At 39.6% G+C, this 21,706-nt stretch overlaps 1 protein-coding gene across 1 annotated transcript in view; it reads right to left on the reverse strand.

The window, feature by feature from the left end:
- Positions 1–17,072, reverse strand: part of STK17A (serine/threonine kinase 17a) — a 29,023-nt gene extending 11,951 nt beyond the window's left edge. Inside the window, exons 1-3 of the mRNA XM_082313403.1 lie at positions 16,758–17,072; positions 8,450–8,662; positions 1,095–1,239 (exon numbers count right to left, since the gene is read on the reverse strand). Of these exons, the coding sequence (XP_082169529.1) occupies positions 1,095–1,239; positions 8,450–8,662; positions 16,758–16,954 (555 nt within the window). The 5' untranslated portion in view covers positions 16,955–17,072. The remainder of the gene's footprint in view (positions 1–1,094; positions 1,240–8,449; positions 8,663–16,757) is intronic.
- Between the last annotated feature and the right edge of the window lie 4,634 nt (positions 17,073–21,706).

Here is a 21,706-nt window from a genome sequence, read left to right on the forward strand (position 1 = left end):
TATTACTCATCATGTGCTTTAGCTGATGAATGGTGCATGATGTGCTAGGGTATAGATCAAGAATATACCGCTTGATACTGGAATCTACTGGTTGCTTTGTACTACTGTCAAAATGCAACTGAGTATAAGCAATGATCTCAGCAACAGAACAGAAGAAACATGTAGCGGCTTACTACATACTTATTAAATATGGGAATTGGACATGTAAAAAAGAATTTGAAAATTTTAATGCAAGATACTTTTTATACTGCCTTGCTTATTAATAATAAAGTGGTTCAACCTCAAAATGAGATAAAATTGCATCTTCCATAGAAGCGTAAGGATAGAAGCTAAAGAAAATTAATAGCAGCTTGCTGCCAACAGGAGATGATAGTTTTCTGGATCCCTGTTACAACTCCCTTCTTAACCATAAGCAATACTCTGGATCTCATATGATGGCAACTGTACTTTTCACTTGATTTGGGTCAAGACTATTTTTCAGTAAGAAAAAAAATATTAACTCCAGTAAATGATGATAATTGATATACCAATAGGGTGTTGGCCAACTGTTTGGCAGTAAATGACAAGCATTTAAATTAAGTTTTAGAGTAATTTAAAAAATACTGAAGTGTTACAAATATATTTAACACATTAATACACTGTTTAACAGTCCTGTATGAACGCTTCATTCTGAAACATCACACTTTATACTACCAGTGTCTCTGCCATCCTTCTGCTTCATTAAAACTCCAGTCAATACAAAACCAACTTATTTTTCAATGGCCATATAATACCCAGACAGTTTTACTGCACTTCAAAAATGAGTCAGGTCTTACCCAAAGTACTCATTTGCAATTTAGGGTGCAACATAAATCCACTTTTGAATTCACTCCATTTCACTTAATCAAATGAAGTTTATATTTGAGATAATCATAGAAACTCCCCAAAAGGCTTACAAACCTGGTGCCTACTGCATCCCAAAGGTTGAATTTTATCTTTCTAGGAATAACTAGATAAAATTGTGTTAATTATAAATTAGTATTTGTATGACATATGACTAGTAAGGAAGTCAGCAGGTAAGAAATTAATGAGAAAAAGTACAGCAACAATCTTACCTTTAAGTCAAGATGAACCACATTGTTTCTGTGCAAGAATGAAACTCCTTCTAAGATCTGCTTCATAAGTCGTTTAACATCTTTTTCTTTGAAGGCTTCCTCTCTTTCAGCCACACACTGGTCAAAGATTTCACCTCCAGCAGCACTATGGAACAATACGAATTTTATTATTTCAAAGACTAAGTTATAGCACCGATTTTGTTCTACTCGCACTATTTTATTTAGCATAAACAAATCAGCAGGCAGTAGTATACAATAGTGATATTTTAAGTTATTAAACATTTGGCAAGCTTTTACAGCCTAGGAAGACTTCTCTGCAGTATGGCATCTTTGGAGAGAAGCAAAGCTGTTAGCCATTTAAGTTAGAGAACATGAATACTACAGAAATTTTGGGGACTATTTTGGAAACACTGCTGACTACGCTTTAAGATAAAGGCTACATCTGTTTAAGGGCAGTGTTTACATAATGATGTGCCTTTTGCCATTCCTATGAAACTACATGGAAATTTGGCCAAGGTAAGCCTTTGTAAACACAAAGCAAAACAGCCCCACCCCCAATCCTCCTCTAAACACTTTGCACTTACTCAAATGACTAAATATAAAGCTTACAATTGAATTGTTTTTGAAGTCTCTGGTATCCAGGGTTGCGTTACGTTTCTAAATGACTTTCATCTAAAAATACTTTTGAAAATTTTAGCTCTTAGCTTGCTTCCTTATCTTCTGTTTATATGTGCTTAAATAAATAAGTAACCAAAAATAATAACTACAGATGAATGAATGTTTTTAAAGTACTCTGAAACCACATGCAGTACCACCTCTGTATAGCAGCAACTCTAGAGAACTAAAATTGTTTTACAACATAACCATGTAGCATCCCAGGTAAAATAAGCAGAGCAGAGCTCCATCTTAAAACAAGAATGGGCATAAGAACATTAGAATGGGTCCATTTTGCATATGGGTTGTTGAATTGCTACTTAGTAACGTATAAATGCAATCAACACATACACACTTTGTTCTGCATGAAATTCTATAATCAACCCTTAGTGAAAGATGGTGAAAGCCCTGAGGACGGCATCTTCTCCAGTTACCCCAAACTGTGACATGCCAAACCTGACTTTGCACAAGCATTAATCTTTACTGATGCATAGCCATCTATTCCGCCTTCGCTTGCTCTTTTCTAATGAATTATATTACCTAGGCAATCCAGAACACAGAGAGGCATATTCAACAAGGATGTAACAGCAAATGAGTTCTACAAAAATGGTGCATTTGGATTAGGTACCCCCAGAAAAAGAACAAACATACTCAATTTTTCATTTTGTCAATACTAAATTTGCTGCTACAGTCCTAGCACCTTAAAATGCCTCATGGTTTATAAGAACTTATTGCCTTCCAGATAGTCTCATTACTGTTATTTAAAATTCTCCCTATGGATTGTCTTACAAGCAAAAAGAATTTAAAAGAAGGCTACATCTTAACTTTTTCTAAAGAGTTTTGTATTTCTGTTCTATATGCTGGCATACTGGTACAGAAGTACAATTTGATTTATTAAACTAAGATTTTCTTTTAAAAAAGAAAAGTCCATTAAATAATTATTTTTCTTCATCCTGTATCAAAGATGATAGAACTCAAGAATAAAATGAGTTTTCATCATAGGAGTATGAATATTTTAATTCCTCTATACAAAAATTGCATATGCCTGACACTTTATCACATCTTTCTTCAGCACATTTTTATTTAAAGGAAAAAGTAATATTCCAGCTTTGAACAGGATTCAGGTATTAATGACATTTTTAAAATTGACACTGGATAGTGTGTTTAATATTTTAAAGCAAGTTTTTTTAAAAAGCAACATCAATTGGATCTTCAAGATAGGGATAGAAAAACATCTACTGTAATCAATAAATTAAACTTTCTACTTTAAGAATGCCATAACATGTTGCTTGGAAGAATGATTTAATTCCTTGTAGCAGTAAATTATAATGTACATACAGTAATAAGATCTACTACCAAAATTACTAACATGATGTATTTTACAGCAACAACCCTGGAATTTTGCTGGTATAGCTCTGCCACTTAAAATAAGCAAAACCATACTTCTGCTACTTAATTCTATGTGAAATAGGATTTATACCCTAAAACTGCTGTTGTCAACCAGGGGTCACACTTCATTCTTAATAGACACAGCTGAAAAATCAGCAAGGGGGGGGCTTTTAAAGCCCTGTTTGCTATATGTCTATTTGGTAGACATCTGTTACAATTAAGTCACACTAATAAACAAATTAACATTGAAGTAGGCACCAAGCTAAAACGTTAGCTACCTAGAATTTTAATTCTACAGTTAAAGAACTTCGAATTAAATGTGTTTAAAGTCAAGGCAATGAGTTGAAGCACACAATGTCCCATCTCTGAAATCAAGAGACAGCACTACCACAAGAGGAGAAAACCCTCGATCCAGAAAACTTAAAAAAAAAAAAAAAGATATTTAAGTACCTCCCAGTACTTCTGAAGATGCCTAGCTTCATCAGCATTTTTAAGAGCGAGACAAGTAAATACAACCCTTACACATAGACACCCACTCCGTGACTTCTGAAACACAGCCATTCTCAGCTACTGTAGACAAATATACTTAGCTTTACAAAAAAAGGTGGTTTCACATGCAATGTTTCATTTTTCAATCAACTTTCCTATTTAGGATGCAGATAGAACAACTTCTTCCAGAGAATTCATTCTATCCTAAAATTACCACATTCAAACAAGTAAGTAGTGACCCTTTACAAGAACATGGGGAAGTTTGTTACTGCAAGACTGTTTCACGTATTGTTGCTGGGGAGTGAGCTTAACCGATGCCCTTAAGCCAAACAGTCAGCTAGCTGTAAGCCAACCCAGTCACAAGTGGTTGGAAGTACAACGTCAAAATGAACTCCAAAACCAATCTCCCGCACATCTGTGCCAAATCTTGCCAAGCTCTTTAACAATACTTTCAACTCAGTTATTTTGCATTCCCTAGCTAGAATTCAGGGGGGAAAAAAATAATCAAAACACAGAAGGAATTAAAATACCTGCTAGGAATGTATTATGGGCATGTCACTGCTAGGATTTCTGTATACCTGCAGACCAGGGGTTGTCTGGTGTTTATAACATTTACCCATTTTTCCTCTAAGAACACATCTTCCATTAAGCTGTAGCTTTTCTAATGGTCATTATGAAATAACGACTTTGCAAACCACCAGGTACCCCCACCCACCTCCACAGAAAATGTTCCTAAGGCATAAAAGCAAGAAATTGTCCTTAAGACAAGAAAGTCTTTAGGAAAACAAGACATCTTAATCTGAAAAAAAGGGATAAGGAAATATTTAAGAGCACAACGTTTTGAAATCCAGTGTTACTTAGAATGCATTATTTCTCTAGTACATACTCCCTTAAGCTAGGTGTACAGAAGAATCACGAGACATACATTCTTTCCAAACTTAAAAGCTACAGCAACCAGAATTCTTCAGCTATTTTAATTTGTTTATGAAAGTACTGTTGTGCTATTAACTTCTCTATAGTTTCAAGTGAAATCCAACTGCTCTTCATCAGTGAAAAGCACTGCTTATCAGCATAAATGACCTAAAAGTCAGTTGGAAGTCTGGAGCATTAATCTTGGTTACAATTACGTTGACTTTAAATTCAGTGGAGACTGCTTATCTTCCTTCAAACATATCTTAACAATGCACTGTATGGAATTCAGCATCCTACTTCTTTCAAGTGCACTTACAATACACTACTACAGTCATTTAGCATATCATTAGGAAAAGATTGAACAAATCTAGTTCAGTGCATCTGAAAAAATTAAACATTCCCCCAGCTTTAATGGATCAGATATTAAGATAGTCTTCTGAAAAACTCAGAAGTACAAATGCTCAGAGTACAGATATGTAGATAACAAGTTCCTAGAATACACTTAATTTCAAATGCTGAGTGAGACCATATACAGTCTGCAAGGGCCAAAAATTTACTTCCTGAATCTTATGCTATGTCAAAAGCCTTTCTTGAAAGGGTTATCTTTGGAAGAGAAATGGAAACTCATCTGCTTTCTGTACACAGAGCTTATATTACAAGAAGATCACACCAAGGTGGTTGTAACACTATCAGCAAAGGTTCACGTTCACTACTGCTGACAGTCATAACCCCCTTTCCTTGGCTAGGCATAGCATTGGAGAGTAAGCAAGTGAATTTACTGAGAACTTTTCCAGTGTAAGGCTACCATAACATACCAATGTCCCCAAAGACTGAGAAAACTGTAAATCTGTATCTGATGACAGGACATATGGGAAGAGAAGCATCCAAATGCATTAAGTTGTAGATACTGCTTGGTTCTCAGACAAATGCATCTGTTTTTTTTTTTTTACCTTAACCTTTCCAATCAGGCAGTCAAGAACCGAATGAAATGCAAACAAAAGCTAACTCACACCATTTGAGAAGTTCTCCCCTAAAACTTTTTGAAGGGCTCCAGTCTTGATTTGAGACTACCATCTAGAACAGCTTTGTTAATAGCTCTAATAGACAAGATGCAAACGTTGGAGCGGCACAGTAATTTCTGATTACAGTGGTTTTGCTTCAGGTTCTATCATCTGTTGAATCCCATGCCAAACAAATCATTTCCTGCCAGCAGACTCCTCCTTTAACCAGTCACACCTCCAGTAAGTAGGACAATGAGTAATGTCCAAGATAATACAAGTAGTAACACTATACAGGTCGAAATAACTATAGGTGAAAAAAGCACTTCATCCAGCATATCAAATAAACCCTGACCATGTCTTCAAGATGATAAAGACAACTTTTTTCTTTTTTAAAGTAAGCATAACAAAAGTCTACTGTATCTACACAAGACCCTGGCAGATAATTACTCAGTTCAGAAGCTTTTCACAGAAAAATACTTAACAGCTTAGATTTTGAAGTTACACATACAGGTTTCTTTAATATCCAACCCACTAATGACCCACTAACATCATCTATCCCTTCCACAGATGTGTAAACATATGGTGACGAACACTTAGAAAAACACCAGTTCTTAAGCATCAGATGCTCTGTTGTTCGCTCTGTTGTTCGCTCTTTCAAAAGAAATTGGAAAACGCCAGGTAGGCTGCACACGAATATTGAGCCCAAAAGTTATAAAAGGAAAAAAGCAAATTTAATATCAGATATGTCAGGTTTTCCAGACTGTACCTCTATCTTTTTCAGTAAAAGTACAGTTTTCTTTTTCATCCATTCATTCTATTTCATTGATATATAGAAACACAACTGACCCACTGATTAATTCCAGGCTTTAGATACTACCCCTTCAGACTTGCTTACCTCTTCAACTCCTAATTAAATCCTCTGAGGTCTTGTGCCAACAAACAGAAGTCAGAGGCTGTTGTCAGGGTGGATGCAGACAGCCACCAATTTGCTATCCTACAGCTGAAGCCAACACTGTAATGCGTCATTGCTTCCCACTGCTCAGAACTTAATATTAACAGTTAGTGGCCAATTTTGTTTTCTGTCAAAAATTGATACTGCTTGAAAGACAACCCTCCACGTAACATTAGTATTTCTCTTCATGAAGGCAAAGCACTAGTTGTCCACCCCTGCCCCTCGCCTTATGACAGATTCAACATCAAGACAAGAAACTAAAACGTTAGCAGATAAAGTTAGTGGCCAACAATTAAGTATTTGGTTTTCTCCTTCCCAAGATAAAGATCTGCCACTCAGACCATCAAGCTTAATAGAAACTGAAATGCCCTAGAGAAGCTTGCAGTCTAGGTATGTTCTTTAATCCTCTGCATACAGAATGTCAGAAATTTACTAACATTCATGCCTGTTTTGTTGCAACAGGTCTCTGGAACATGCTGACATTGAAGAAGCATCCAGACATACTTGCTGAAGTCAGGGAAAGACTGTTTTTGTAATTTACAACTCTAACACACAGCTATTTATCTGAAACAAGGTATGACTGTTTGATGCATATAAAAACAATAATGTTGCTAATTACTGAACAACCTGGTGACTACTGAACAACCTAGTTAATACTTTGGATTAAAAATGTTTTGCAATTGTAAGAGGATTGAGTTCTAAAAAAACCAAGCAATTTTGCATTAAAATTATCATAAAACCCATTGCTCTTATCAAGCTTTGGATTCTATCACTTGTATTATATCCCTACGAGACCCAGAAATTTAAACTGTATTCTAGTTAGACCTGTGCTGCTAGTGTTTAAAGCATGTATTTATGAATCTTCAATAACAGCAGCTAAAACTCTAGCAGCCCTGTCACACCTTTGCATTATAACAGATACTTGAATATTTCGTAAATCATGAATTCCATAAGGGCACAATGAAGTCGAAAAAAAAAATGTATTCTAGAAGGAAGTTTGCCTTAGCAGACACGGTCTCATTCCATTTCACTGAACTTTAAAGATAGTTTCTTTTGACTTCTAAACAAGATTACATTGGGACACAAGATTTCTCACCATTCATTTTTGTTATCAAGGAAGAAAAGAACTGTACAAACTAGATTTATCTTAGCAGACAGGTTAAGTCACTTCTGAACTATCAAGCCTCACTGTTCCTCTCCTAATTATTTAAAATCCATAGAGCTTGAACAGGATCTTAACAGAGTTCAACAGCAACAAACATTTGGCTGCCTCTTGGAACCTAGACTTCAAACATCTAAGCATCTGGAGTATTAGATGAACAGTCCACAACAGCTGCAAAAACTCCCATCTGGACAAACTGAAGGGGGAAAACACACAATCAAATGTAGAGTCACAAGTTAAATGTCATTTGAAAGGAACTGTTCTAGGTCTGAATCCTCATACTCTTTCTTCCCCCAAAAGATAATGATTTAGATAGCTTTTCACCATAGATCATAGGGGCTTTTGATAGCTTCTTGTTAATAAGACATTGCTTTCAATACCTTTTTCATAACTGGTGAAAAAAACCCAGATTTCATCCCATCTCTGTCACTGTCAAGGAAATAAACTTCAGTTTTTGAACAGATACTCATTGCATCTTTCCTCTTCCTCTTTTACAAGTAGGGAGTGTACACGGTTCATATTTCACTAAAGATTTTTTTAACTACATAAATTATAGTTCAGCTTTGAAAGATACTACATAATTGGAAAAATTTATTGTAACCTGCAGTAGTTACAAGACTGCACATAACTTCTTGTAATACTGATTTTCTTAGCAATTCTTTTTGAACTCAAGCAAGTGTAACAGATAAGCAATAAAATCTTTTCACGTTATTTGTATTGACACACAGTATTTTTACATTACTAGCTTTAAGCAAAGACTGCAGAAGGTTATTCGGGAATTATTACCAGTACTTACTATTCCAGGACTAAAATCATCTCTGTTGCAGTTTCATAAACTTCATGCAAGTTAATGACCCAAAGGTTGCATTGTGCCAGCTCAAGGACTGCAATTTCATGGATTATTTCCATCCGACAGTCTTGGCCCTTTCTTCTTTTTCTCATAAATTTTGCTGCAAACTCTCTTTCAGTGTCTTTCTGGATACACTTCTTCACCACTGCAAATTTTCCTCTGAAACAAAAGAATAATTTCAAGTTAAAATCAAGTCCCTTAGTGACAACATTAGTATAGCCCTTATAAATGAACATTACAGGAAACTTGAACTAAATCACTATTGATGAATACATTTAAAATGTTCGAAATTTAGAAAGATGCCTTGCTGAGTGATAATCCCTGCACTTAAGTTAGGAACATCACAAGGCAAAATGTAATTTAACCTCCATTAAAAATAAGAACTTAAACCTATCAATTCAAGGAACATGGATTCCAAAAATACAGAATAAACAAGCTGTGCTAGTTTGCAAGATTAAGGTATCCTCAAACCTTTCATTAAAAAAAGCTGGCAGAAACCAAAGTGCACAAACAGGCGATTTATGCTTTCTGTGACTACGTTACAATAACCGAAGTAATTGCCCAGCCATTGTTTTCTAAAGAATCCCACCATATTCAAGGCAGCAGCAACCAGCACTCTTATTGAATAACTGCTCAAAATCATGTTTCATTTGCTATGCTATACCCAGACTCTGCTCTGCATTTTCAAAGATGGCACTTTGTATTTTCACCATAATATGTCTCAAATGATAACAGCCAGAGTTTTTTTGATTAACAGTTCTCAAAATCCCTTATTCTTAGTCTCACTGTGTAAGTAAGGAACACGGAGAATTTCAAAAAAATTAAGCAGCTTGGCCAACATAAAACTTTCCAACAAAATTTTTGCAACAATGATAATATGAATACAAACACACACTGAGCAGAACTGAGCATAGTGCTTAACCCACGTTAATGAGCGTCACTTCTGAGAAGACACACAACCGATGAGTTACACCAAGCCAGCAGGCTAGCTAAAACCACACTGCAGCACTTACGTCAGAAGACTTCCCCTGCAGTATTTTGGACTGAAGTGTCTGCTCTAAACTTCCTTGCGATAGAGTCCCACACCACCTGCTCCACTCTGTTCCATTCATACAATACGGATTTTTAGACTGAAAAAGTCTATTAATTAATATCTGTCATCTAATGCAATGATGAATTCTCATACTTTGAAGTACAGCAACCTTTTTTTAGTTCTTACCATACAGGTACAATATTCATCAGAACTATCTTTGTTATTTATATGTAAAAATTTTCCTCTAAAGCTGCAGGAATAGCTTGGAGATCTTTATTTTGGGTCTTAACTTATTGTAGGGTTGCTGAAACCAAAATAAGAGTCCTCATGTGGTTTGGAATACAGTTACATGGGTTTTGCCTCTCCTACCTCCAAGCTGAAGTTCACAGAATTAACTAATTCAGCTCACGTCGAAGTTTTCACTCTCACAGCTCCTAACCTACTGGCAGACTTACATTTCCATGAACTGTAACTGCTAAAACAAGTTGTGGTCAGCTTGCTTTTAATACGCATTTGTTTCAAAATTACCCAGTCTAAATGAATTAAGTCAAATAAGCACCCACAAAGTGGGTATTTGCTAAGCAATCTCGCTAAAATAATCTGACTTCTAACCGCTGATATAGCCACAGTTATTCCTGTAGGAATAATATTTTGCATAAGCACACACTATCTACAGCACACTAAGACTAGATCAGAGCACAGCCCAGATGGCGGTGAAGGTAGACAAACAGTAAAAATATGCTTTCACCGTCTTGAATCCAATTTTTTGGGAGAAAGTTCTTAATTACTAATATATACATTAAGACAAATTTTGCTTTGCAAATGCATGAAAATAGTATTATGGGATTTTGTAGCACTAGAAAAGTGTGGTCAAAAGATGATTATAAAAATGCGTTAATCGCTATAGAGTTGCCACAGAACACCACAGGAGGAACAGACACCTAAAGCCTCAAATAAAGCCTAACAACCTCCTAGGTCCCTGGTATACATCTATCAAAACCCATGTTGGAAGAAACAACATGCGTATAGTAGAGACAGCTCATCAGGAAACAAAGGAATGCGCTAACGATGCTCCTGAGCCCCAAAATATTGCAAGGACAGTGTTTCTTTTAGGTCAATTTCTAGGAAGTTTGTGGCATTAGCATTGCAGCTACAAGTATAAACATCCCTCTAGTATTGCAATCCTAACCACAACCAAGAGCAACCTTCCTTACGTAGCCAGTGAAAAGGATTTTAAGTTATTCCAAACGAAGACTGCATCTGTATGATTCGTGTACAATAGAAAGCTATGCATTTATCGAAAGTGTTAAAAACCTTGCTGAAGTTTTTAGCACCAAAACCAAAAACAGCACAGGGAAAAAAAAACCTAGCGACTATGCTGATAAGAAAAAGTCCAACAGATAAAAATAAATTGAGAGACTAACTGATAAGCCCTTTAACAGCAAGTTATTTTAATACTTGGTAGATACTAAACCTTTCTACCACAAACCTAGACCCCTGGGTTCAGCCTTCTCTATTTTTCTTAAATAGTCTCTGAATGCACAGTTTCCTTCCGGTTGAATGTTGCCTTAGTACAGAGTGAAAAGCTTTTAATTCTAGCACCGCTGAAGGACCTAGAGAAAGTAGTTTAGAAAAGTTTGAAATCTCTATAATACAGCTTTCAAGAAGCACGGTGGTGTTTTGCATCACATACAAAATCTATCTGGAAGCAAGTTAATTAGCCTAATGAATACCAGTGTTGCCAATTCATCGTACATTAGTCACTATGGAAATAAAACAGCATTCATGGGGCTGCAAGAAACAGCGAGAGCCACCACTGTGTGTGGCCACGCATGTCCTATTCAGCTGAGCTGGCCAGAAGCCTGATAGGTGACGTAATTAAAAGGACAGGTTGCACGGGAGTTCAGGCGGCTGACAAATACTAGTTCTTAGTTGTTGAAGACCAAGGATCCTGCCCAGATTCTTCATGGTCATACCTATAATTAGAGCTATTATAGCTACAGTCTGTAGAACTCATCTTTTCTGAATACAGTCCCAAAAAGGATCAAACTTGACAAACCTGATGTTTATAGCTAATAGAACTAATTACTGTGCAGCAATCCAGATGCACACCTGAGACAATTTCAGAGCTAAGAGCCAAACATACCATCGACTGTATGGTTAAGCCAAAAGATAAATTTGTAAAGACTTTCTTTTTGATAGAGACAGAATAGTAGATAAGAGAGATATAAACAAGCTTTCCCATAAAGTACACATTGCATATGCTTCATCTTTGCTTTTCTTAAAATCCTGCTTTTCAGAACTCCTTATAAAAAAGCCTATTAAATAGTACTAGATCAGAGCATTGCTAGTTTAGCTGTATGGAGAAGAGCTAGCAGCCAGAACATTGCATTAAAGGAAGAACAATTTTGAGAGGAAATAATGTGCATTTCCAGAGTCAAAAACTGACTACCAGTCATCAAACCACAAACAAAAATGCTTTGAAGGGAGGCATGAATAGGAAACTAGAAGTAGTTCTCAGTCCTCACAGGAGTCTCATTCAGGAATTATGATTTAAGATAAATCATATCTGATTACAGAGAAGCTCAATGTCATCTTTTCAGATTGCCAACAGAATTAGCATTGTTTCACCTGGCATACATTAAGGCTTAAAGCAAAAGCCTCAAATCACAGATCAGATAAGCAGGAACATCTATGTCACACCAGTTAATTTTGGTTGTCACAGGCTCAGAAGAACAGAGAACTAACCTTACTTTAATAACTATTTTTAAAGTGACCTATAAAACCCTGTCATTGTAACAAACGCAGGAATAACAGCAATTCCTGTGAAGATCTGAACTTTATAAAAAGTAAATAAAACTTTTCTGAGATCCACAAAACTATATGCAATTTATTACATAATTCATATCAAACATTTTTTTCCTAAAGTGTGGGGTTTTTCCCTACAATTTTTGATTTCCAAACAGCAAGGCACGGGGTATTCCATTCCTGATGTTCATGAATAATTTACTCGCATAAATTTATTCTCAAATGGTGGAACCAGTTACTCACAACTCTTCATTTTCACCTCTTTTCCACTTTCACTTAGTTCCACAACTGTTTCACCCTAGCTGTGCTACTGCGGAGAGCAGCTGAGGACAGAAGTGTGATACTATATACGTTCTTACTGATGTACAAAATTGTACAAGTGTCATAATTGTACAAGTGTCACTTAGATGCATGTTACTGAAAGCTACCTGAGAAATAAGCAAGTTCATGCCGGGCGCGGGGGGAAGGGGACGGATGACGGACACACGACGACGACAACCAAAAAAACCCCAGACATCAAGACATGGGTTATCTGCACATGAAACTACAGCCAGGTCACTACTTAGAAACAAAGAATATTTCCTTATTCTGTTCAGTCTTCTCAGATGATTAAAATACTTGTTATTCTTAGCTCTGGGTAGAGAATGAGCTTGTCTGCTTTAATAAAAAACTGGGAATGAGGAGAATCAACTGAATTGCACTTGATATACATTTACATGTATGCACTGCATACATTTCTCTAGCAGAAGATTGCTTATTTTAGAGCAATCATTTAAGGTGACTGTTACCTTCCAGTAAGAAGAAAGCAAGGCCAGTCACTCCTGCCTTCCTCCAAGCCAGCTCTAGCACCAGAAGTATTATTTTCTGTACACAAGTGATGCTTTACGATAGGTACATAGCTTGCTTTACATGAAAAAATTTAAAAAAAGAGAAGAGTACAACACTCCATCAGTGAGCTGAAGAATTAACTAGTAGTCTAGTAATATTTTGTGTGCAATTAGTTAGGAGTTTTTTGTTGAGGAAAAAGAGCAAAGCAACTAAATACAATTATACTAGACTCTTTAAAGAAGCTCTAGGTAATACAAAATATGTTGTTCCCCATTTTACAGTACAATTATGGACTAAGCACAGATGGTTAGGGGAAGAAGAGTTAAGCAATTGGTGTCTTGTCCTCTGCAAAGGTTACACTACTTCAAACTAACATAACTCAAGCTAGCACCATTTGAAAACACTAAGTCTGAGTGAGTTGATGAGAAGTGGCACCCTTAAAGCATCCATCAGAGATAAGTTTGATTTCAAACATCATGCAGATGAAGATTTGTGTGAGAACATTCTGATTTTGGGACAGTAAAATTAACAAGCCTGTGAAGACTAGCCCAAAGTTTCACTTATTAAGACATTTCATTAAAAAACTTGCCATTTCCATGTCATCTTAAGCAACTTAAAATAATTTTCTTTCCAGAGTAGACATTATAACCAAGTTTTTGGTATTTTTCCTAAGTTAACTGAATTTCAATAGACTTGCAAATGCCTGTTCAGCTACTGAAGGCAGCAGCCTTTTGAAGCACGTAAGCTTTGCATTCTCAAAGCAGCTTTTCCCCTGTGAGCAGAAGTAATGAAGCCTGATTTCCTATGGCTTTGCACCCAAGTCCCTCTGGTGGCATTGTGACCAGGTTCCTCCCAGGCTCATCTACCACTGTCAGCAGTACTTCCCCAGGACTTTCACCTCTAACATGCCACCAGCAGCCCCAGTCCCTCCCTTCCCTGCATTGCTAGACCACCTCCTCCACACATAGGTGACAAGGGAACAGAGGCCCCAGGTGCCATGCTGAGTTCAACATACATGTGTTGACTGACTGGATCAGAGGCCAAAGAGCACACAAACCTGCTGAGTTCATGCAGCAGCCTTACTCTTAGCAACGGTGCTAAATCTGCTTTCTTTTTAAACTCAAGTTATACAAATGTTGTTATTCTCAAAAGCTCTATCTGAAGTTCAGCTTTTTAAACTGTTTTCCTAATTCTGGAAAGTGGGATGGATGAATACAGAGTGTATAAACATTTTTTCATTAGCAAATTCAGCTACCAAATTAGAATTAAAATAGACTATGTTGCATGCAGAAGGACTGCTTTTCATCTGACACAAAAACCTGTCGTACCTGGGTGCTAATTCGTCCAAGTCCTTTGTAAAGATACACTCTACCCATAAGTAGAGACTTACAGACTTCATGAACAGGTAAAAGTGAAACAATTTTAATAAAATGCCAGACAGTTACAAGTGGCAGAGAGACCTTCCATTTACCACCTATGCTTTATCACAATGAGTTACCAAAGAATTGTTTTTAATGGGAGTACTTGAGCTGAAGTACTCCTTTTTATAATCAAAATGTAGTAAAAAAGTAAGCATTCAAAATTGTTGAATAAAAACCCAAGCACATACATTTAAATGTATAGATTTCTACATTCTAAGAGAGAAGGCAGTGAAAACATTTGTGAACTTGAAGAGAGAAAAAGGTAGTCTGAACCAAATTATGTGCAACTGTTGCACATAATTCAACAAATGCTTAGAACAGTCACTTATTTTAACATAACTAGAGGTGCAAAATCACAACCTTCATGTCAAGGTCATCTTTAAGTGTAGTTCTGGTCAAAAATTACTCCACACAACAAGCCATACTGAGATTTACTTGTTTAAACTGCAGACTAAGATTTGCTGCAGTACTTTAATTCTTGTTCACAGTGTAAAGCTAATCATTTCAGTTGTACTTTTGCGTGCCAGAAGCAAGCTTCATCTAGTCTATTTTCCAATTAGGCCAATGAATATCACCCCGCTGTAAGAGAAGCTCTCGCTCCATGGCAGAACTGCAAAATATTTTCTGAAAAGTCATCTGATCTTCAAATAAAAAAAGAAAAACCACAAGCAGCAGTGATACCAGGACATTCTGTGCTACACTGCTTCTATGCCTTCTTGACTGTTGCTTAGTATTATTTAGGCTGTTTTGTAGCCTGCATTTAGTTAGCTTCAGTTTCCAGGCCCTGGACCTTGTGGTCACATCATGCTAAAAAAGCTTTCTCACTTCATGGGATGTTTCTCTCACCTGCTTCCCATGGGAATGCTTTAGGCCACTATATTTAAACAGGTATTATTCTATTAGTACATCAGAGTTACTAAGTGAACATTAAGCTGACACCTAGGCAACCTAAAAATTTGTTAGAGGTACTTACAGCAGCTACATTTGCTCTGAAACTCCTCTTTAGCTCCAAAGAGGTTGTTTTTGTTGCTGTATAAGCTGAGCTACACAGCTAGCGCAACTTGCAAAAGAACATACATTAAGGAGTGTATCTTGCCATATATCCTGTGGTATTTCATCTAATCTTTTTTTATCTAAATACTCTTTAGATAAAGCACATGTGATTGTGAGTAAGAATACTGTCGTTCTTTTCATAAGTGACAATTTCAGGCAAAAATATTGGTCTAGTGGTGCTGAAATTCCATATATATAGCTCCTGAGATGCAAAAACCTTTTAATGAGACTTTCTGCCTCAAGCCTTGCTTGCTATCAGTCAGGTGTTGAAATTACACATTGATTAAACCTTACATGTGGAGTCACTTTCAAAACCAAGTTTTTTAACCAGCTTTTATAATTCTTTGAAAAGTTCCACCATTAGATTATTCTCAAGCCTATGCTACCACAAGCGAGTCTCCATTAGACTTGTTTTTCTCTATGTCACAGCATAAAAAGTTCAAGGAAAAAAAAAAAAAGAACAACACGGGGCAGGTTGCCATCTCCAATGGAAATCTAGAGCAAGACTCTCTGCTCCACGCCGGCTCCCGGGGAAGAGCGCAGCGTCTTCCCAGCCAGCCTCACAAGGCTGAGGACGACTTGTTCGCTAGGAGGAGGGGAGGGACGAGCAGCGGCGGCCGGCAGCTGGGGTGCAGCCGCGCTGACAGCCGCCTCCCAGCACCCCTTCCAGCCACGCCGGCCGCCGCCCGGCCAGCGCGACGGGCACGGCCTCGGAGCCCACCCGCAGCAGGGCGAGGCCAGCAGGGGCTGCCCGCGAAGGCGGCCCCGGCGCTGGGAGGGCAGCGACCCCCCTCGCTCCCGCTGTCACCTGGTTCTGCTCAAACCGGGCAGCGGGGGCCGGGGCAGCAGGTGAAAACGCCCGGTGGGCGGGCGGCCGCCTGCCGGCAACCCACGGCGGCGGGCAGCGAGGGGAGAGGGCGAAGAGCAGGGGGAAGGCACCGACTTCGCCCCCCGGCGCCGCCGGCAGCCGAGCGGCAGGCTCCCCCGCGGGCACGTGCCCTGCGCTCGGCGCTTCGGGCCGGCGGGGACACGCGGGGCACCTCCGCCGGCGGGAGCACTCCCGGCCCGGGGACGGGGCGGCAGCGGCAGCCGCCCCCCGCGCTGCGCTCACCTGCCGAGCTCCCTGCCGGGGCTGAGGCTGTAGCGCTCCTGGAAGGGCTCGGTGCGGATGGGCGTGCGGATCTCCGTCAGGAAGCCGCCGCGCCGCCGGCCTCGGCCGGGAGCGGGCTGAGGTGGCGGCGGTGGCGGCGGTGGCGGCGGCCTGTCACCGCCGGAGCGGCCGGGTGGCGGCTTCTCCCCGGGGCTCATGGCGCGGGGCTTCTCCCTCAGCCGGGGGTCGCCTCCTCCTTCCCGTCCGGGTCTGCGCCGGGCCGGGCTCCCCTCCGGCTGCGGGGCGAGCCGGCTGCCGCTGCTCCAGGCGGGCGGCGGGCAGGCAGCACGCGCCGCGCCGGGGGCGGGGCGCAGCGGCGAGGCCCCGCCCTTTAACGCCTCACCTTGGTGAAGGGAGGGCGGGGCGGGGCGGCGCGGGGCGGGGCGGCGCGCGGCGCCCGGAGGGACGGTTGGGCAGCGCCACCTGCTGGCGGCCCGGGGGGGGGAGCGGGGGGGGCGGGTGGCGGCAGAAGGCGGGTGGCGGGCGCAGCCTCCCGCGAAGGGACGGGGTTTAAATACCGATGAAGCCGCGTACCTGCGCGACCGGCTGTTGGCTGGCGAGGCACCGCCGTTCGGGCTTGTCTTCGTGTCTGCCGGCCCGGGCGCTCACTTTGTGCCCTGAGGGAGCGGCAGGGCGAAGCCTGAGGTGAAGCGGCGGGAGCTGTTGCTGAAGGGCCTGCCCTTGTGGGGAAACGGGGCTCAGGCCCGTACTGGGGAGGCTGGGGCGCTGAAGGAAGGCAAGGACAAAGCGGGCAGCGGCAGCCCTGAAGGGGACAAGCACACCTGAGCCCACCTAATGAGACCTCGGCCTCCGTGGTGCCAAAGGCACCAGCTCCAATTAAGCCTTTCCCACAGCTGGGGCGGGCTTGGCTCCTCTCCGCCATGCATGCCTGAGCTCCAAATGCTTTTATGAGGTGTGTAGGAACTGCCTCCCAGACATCTGTTTGTCCAGGCCGGTGGAAATTGTCTCATGGATTGAGAAATGGCTGTGATCCTCTCACTTCACAAGCTCTTCACCGTCCGGCTTACTTCATGTACATGTTTAAGGGACCTGTTCTGTGTGGCAGTCATTTATCGAGGCGGTGCTGCGGCATTCGTCTCCATTAAGGGCACAGAATCTCTCTGCCATTGCCTGCCAATATCCAGAGCACGGGGGAGAAGAGGCTAATGAGGAAACAGGCCAGCATACAGGAAAGGATTCAGCCCAAATCCCGGTCATTGATCAAGGATGGGAGTACCGTTGCTGACAAGGGATTTTTCTGGAATTCCCTCATTCACTCAACACCAAATCCAATTTGTGGAAATGAATAGTTTAGGAATAAATTCCAGAACCAGTATATAGAGTAATGGAGAGTTCAAGACTTACAGTATCCATGTGCTTTCCACTCAGAGCATTGTTTATGCTGTAGCAGGGCCAGGCTGTTACTGCTGAACAATAAAATTTGGATTAAACAAGGGTTAAGAAATTGTTACATCTGAAAGTACGTATCAGAGGCATTTACTACAGAGAAAAGGTTGTTGCCTGAAAAATAGATCATATCTTAAAAGTATGTTAATCCTAAATGAAGGTTTCACATACTTACTTCTTGTGATACGTTCTACTTCTTTACTTACTTTCACAATCACGTTTTCCTGGGGGGGGGGGGGGGAACCGGCAAAAAATTTATGGAAAGGAGTGCGATTACTGATTCTGGAATATGAACAGACCTTCCTCAAAATACTTTGGGATATTTAAGGTTCTCTGGCCATATTTTAAAGTATAAGTTTTAGATTCTTAAATGCCTTTAAAAACCTAGCAGTTGGTTCTGTATAAAACAAAACAAATGGGCTTAAATTTTTTCCACATATGGTTATTTTATTCAGATACATTTAAGATATATTTTTATCTAACTCATGGATACTTTTGAGTATATCGCCTCTTACTATCTGGAAGGACTTTTACTCCATATAGTATGTAAGTTTATCTGTTTTTCTTCCATAGGGTAGAAAATACCACCAAAGACATCAGAAGTTCAGTATCTTAATATAACAGGAAGATGGATTTGTTGCATTCTTAAAAAGAATTACTCACAGAATAGGAAGACAATGATTAAAATTGTGCATTACTGTCTTGAAACCTGACCAAAATAAAATCTTTTCCCACTTTACTATGCACTAGCCGTAGCACAGACTATGATTTGCTCTGTTGTACCGGACTATTATGGAGCTGATATATGCTGTATTAATTTAAATTTTCCCTGTAGAAAGAATAAACAAAAAGTTTTATGACTCCCCTGTGTATTAAACCAGCACTGATCTTAGTCGTAAATACTGCAGCATAAGCTCATATGTGCTATCCACACAGGGAGAAACATATGCAGATATGAACAATGCTTGATTTATTTAGAGATAAGCTAACAGACATATCTAGGCTGGCTGCTCTCATACATTATGTACTGAAAAAAATATATATGCTTTTTTCTGGTTTTTGGTTATTTGGCCTCAGTCACTGAAATATTATTAGCTGTGGTATGCTCAGTTGCACTCAGATGGCATAACATTGATTTCTGCTTGTACAGATAACATCAACTGTTTTACACTTAAATATATTCTTTTTCTCTTCTGCCAGTAGCATCCGAGGAATTCATTCTCGTGAGCTGTGTTTGGCCTGCAAGCTAAGAAGCAGGAGGTGAGGTGGAAGACGCTACCACAGGTACGCTTGTTTAAAAGAAAGTCCTTTTCAATTTATGTCTGCATGCACTGGAGTGAAAGAGTGATTTCCATTCTACCCTGAAGAGGTGGATCAAACTTGTTGCGTAGGGACATAAGCTTTGCTCAGTTATATCAGTCTGACTCTAGCTTGGTCTTCACAAGACATTCCTCTTCCCAATATGAAAGTATTCAGGCAACTTGTACATGATGGAAGAGTTACCCTAAATAATCATCATCATCGTGGTCCACTTATAACAGAAATATGAAATCTAACCATCCGTAGCTCAGCACACATAACTTAAGGTTGTTTTTCAGGTGCTAAATTCATCCTTTCAACTTCCATAATGATAGAAAAACATGATCTTCTGTGGCTGGAATTTCTGCAGGCTGCTTAAGTTCCATATGAAGCTATCTTTTTTGCATTGATGAGCTACTTGTTTCTTGATGTGATTGTTTTATATATGAGGCAGCAAGAAAAGAAGAGTACACATTCCTTACCTGAGGTGCTTCACTCCTGGATTCCCCAAATGCTTCTTGTCATCACGTAAAGGCGCTTACACAAGAGCTCCAAGTACCCAGCACCACTTAAAAACAGTCCCATGCTACACTTTTCTACAAACTAAGGTTTCTTACTAGCTACAACAAAAGAAAAATCTTCACTTTTCTGATTTAAGGAAGGAAAGCACAGGTCCACTAAGTGGCAGCACTAGGCATCATTAATGCCAGCTTTGCTGAATTATTTTTATATTTGTGAGGGATTTAATATAAACTGCTGCTCATGTGGCAATCACATGTATGCCTCTTTTTTGCTCGTAGTGTTTGATTTCATCATGTCCAGGACAGATGAATAAACTTGTGCTGAGAGAATCTAAGAGTAACCTTTCCAAATACTGTCACAGGTTCATATTTTGCAGAAATTTCAATTTGAATATGAGTTTTACATATGTTATAACAACATTAATTTACGAGTTGGAAAACACATCATATGGGTCCCCATGCATTCATTTGGGTGCTCCTCAGATCACGTTCACAGGTTCTCTGCAGTGCCAAGGCAGTCCCAAAGACTGATTCATCTTTTACAAATTAGGTGGGCTACATTTTACAAAATCCAGGGTGCATCACTACTTATTTTATGTCTGTGTCCAGAGCATAAAGATAACCTGTTTCAGTTTGTACATTAAGAGAACTAAAATATGTAGTTGAAGCACAATTACAATGTTCAAAAGCCGTGTTGTGTGCTTTACATACCATAGTAGTAGAGGATAAACTCTGAGGTCCCGGTTCTATTAATCAATGTGCGAATAACTAAAGCTGTTAACTTACATGCCAAAAGCAGCCAAGTTTACATTCAGTTGCCAAAGATGCCAAAGTTGTCAGTAAACGTATCCTCACACGTTGTAAATATAATCTTACATAGTAATCTGTATTACTAATTTCAGTCATTCTTAAAAAGTCACTGACTGGATTTAATCTAAGACATACCTAAGAGGTACTGAAGTCAAATCACAGCTTGTAACAACGTTCTTAAGCAGATTCCTGTGCTGCCCCAGCTGCATTCCTGAAAAGCTGTTATCTAAATACAATGACTCCGTGTGGCACGCTGGTTAGGTACCTATACTGCTTTGTCTACAGACTGAAGCATATTAAGTGCTGAAAACAGAAAAATAGGAGCATGTGCAATTTATTTTTGTACGCTGTTTTGATTCTGGAAAACCAGCATTAGGAAATCACACCCAACAATAGTTCTTCGACTGCTGTCTGTGGTCCGTTTTGAAACTGACTGAACAGATTTTTAGTGTCACGCTGCAGAGTATTTACAGCATTTTTTTTCCTACAACTGATTAATTTTGTAACTGGGAAAGAAAATAACGCAAACCAGTCTTTCATTTTCATACTGAAAAATTCAAAAGGTGAAGGTATGTCCCTGAAGTGTGTTACTCCTCACAGAAGGAAAGGCAAGTGACCTTAGTATTACTATTGTTTATCACTGACCCAGAAAACTTTCCCATGCAGCTCCACTATCTTCTTATACCATAGGAGTTAATTGTATGAAATCCTACATGCCAGCAATTCAGGAAAAAAACATCATGAGTTGCAGTCTTTGTGTTCTCCAGTGACTTCCGTTCTATTCAACCTCAAGGAGCTGTAACATCCCCACACTGTGGGGATGAGCTTCATTTACATTAGAGTTAAAACAATATAAATGCGCTTTACACCAAA

This window comes from Platalea leucorodia (genome assembly GCF_965183815.1).
Source record: "Platalea leucorodia genome assembly, chromosome: 1".
In the NCBI taxonomy this organism is placed as follows: Eukaryota; Metazoa; Chordata; class Aves; order Pelecaniformes; family Threskiornithidae; genus Platalea; species Platalea leucorodia.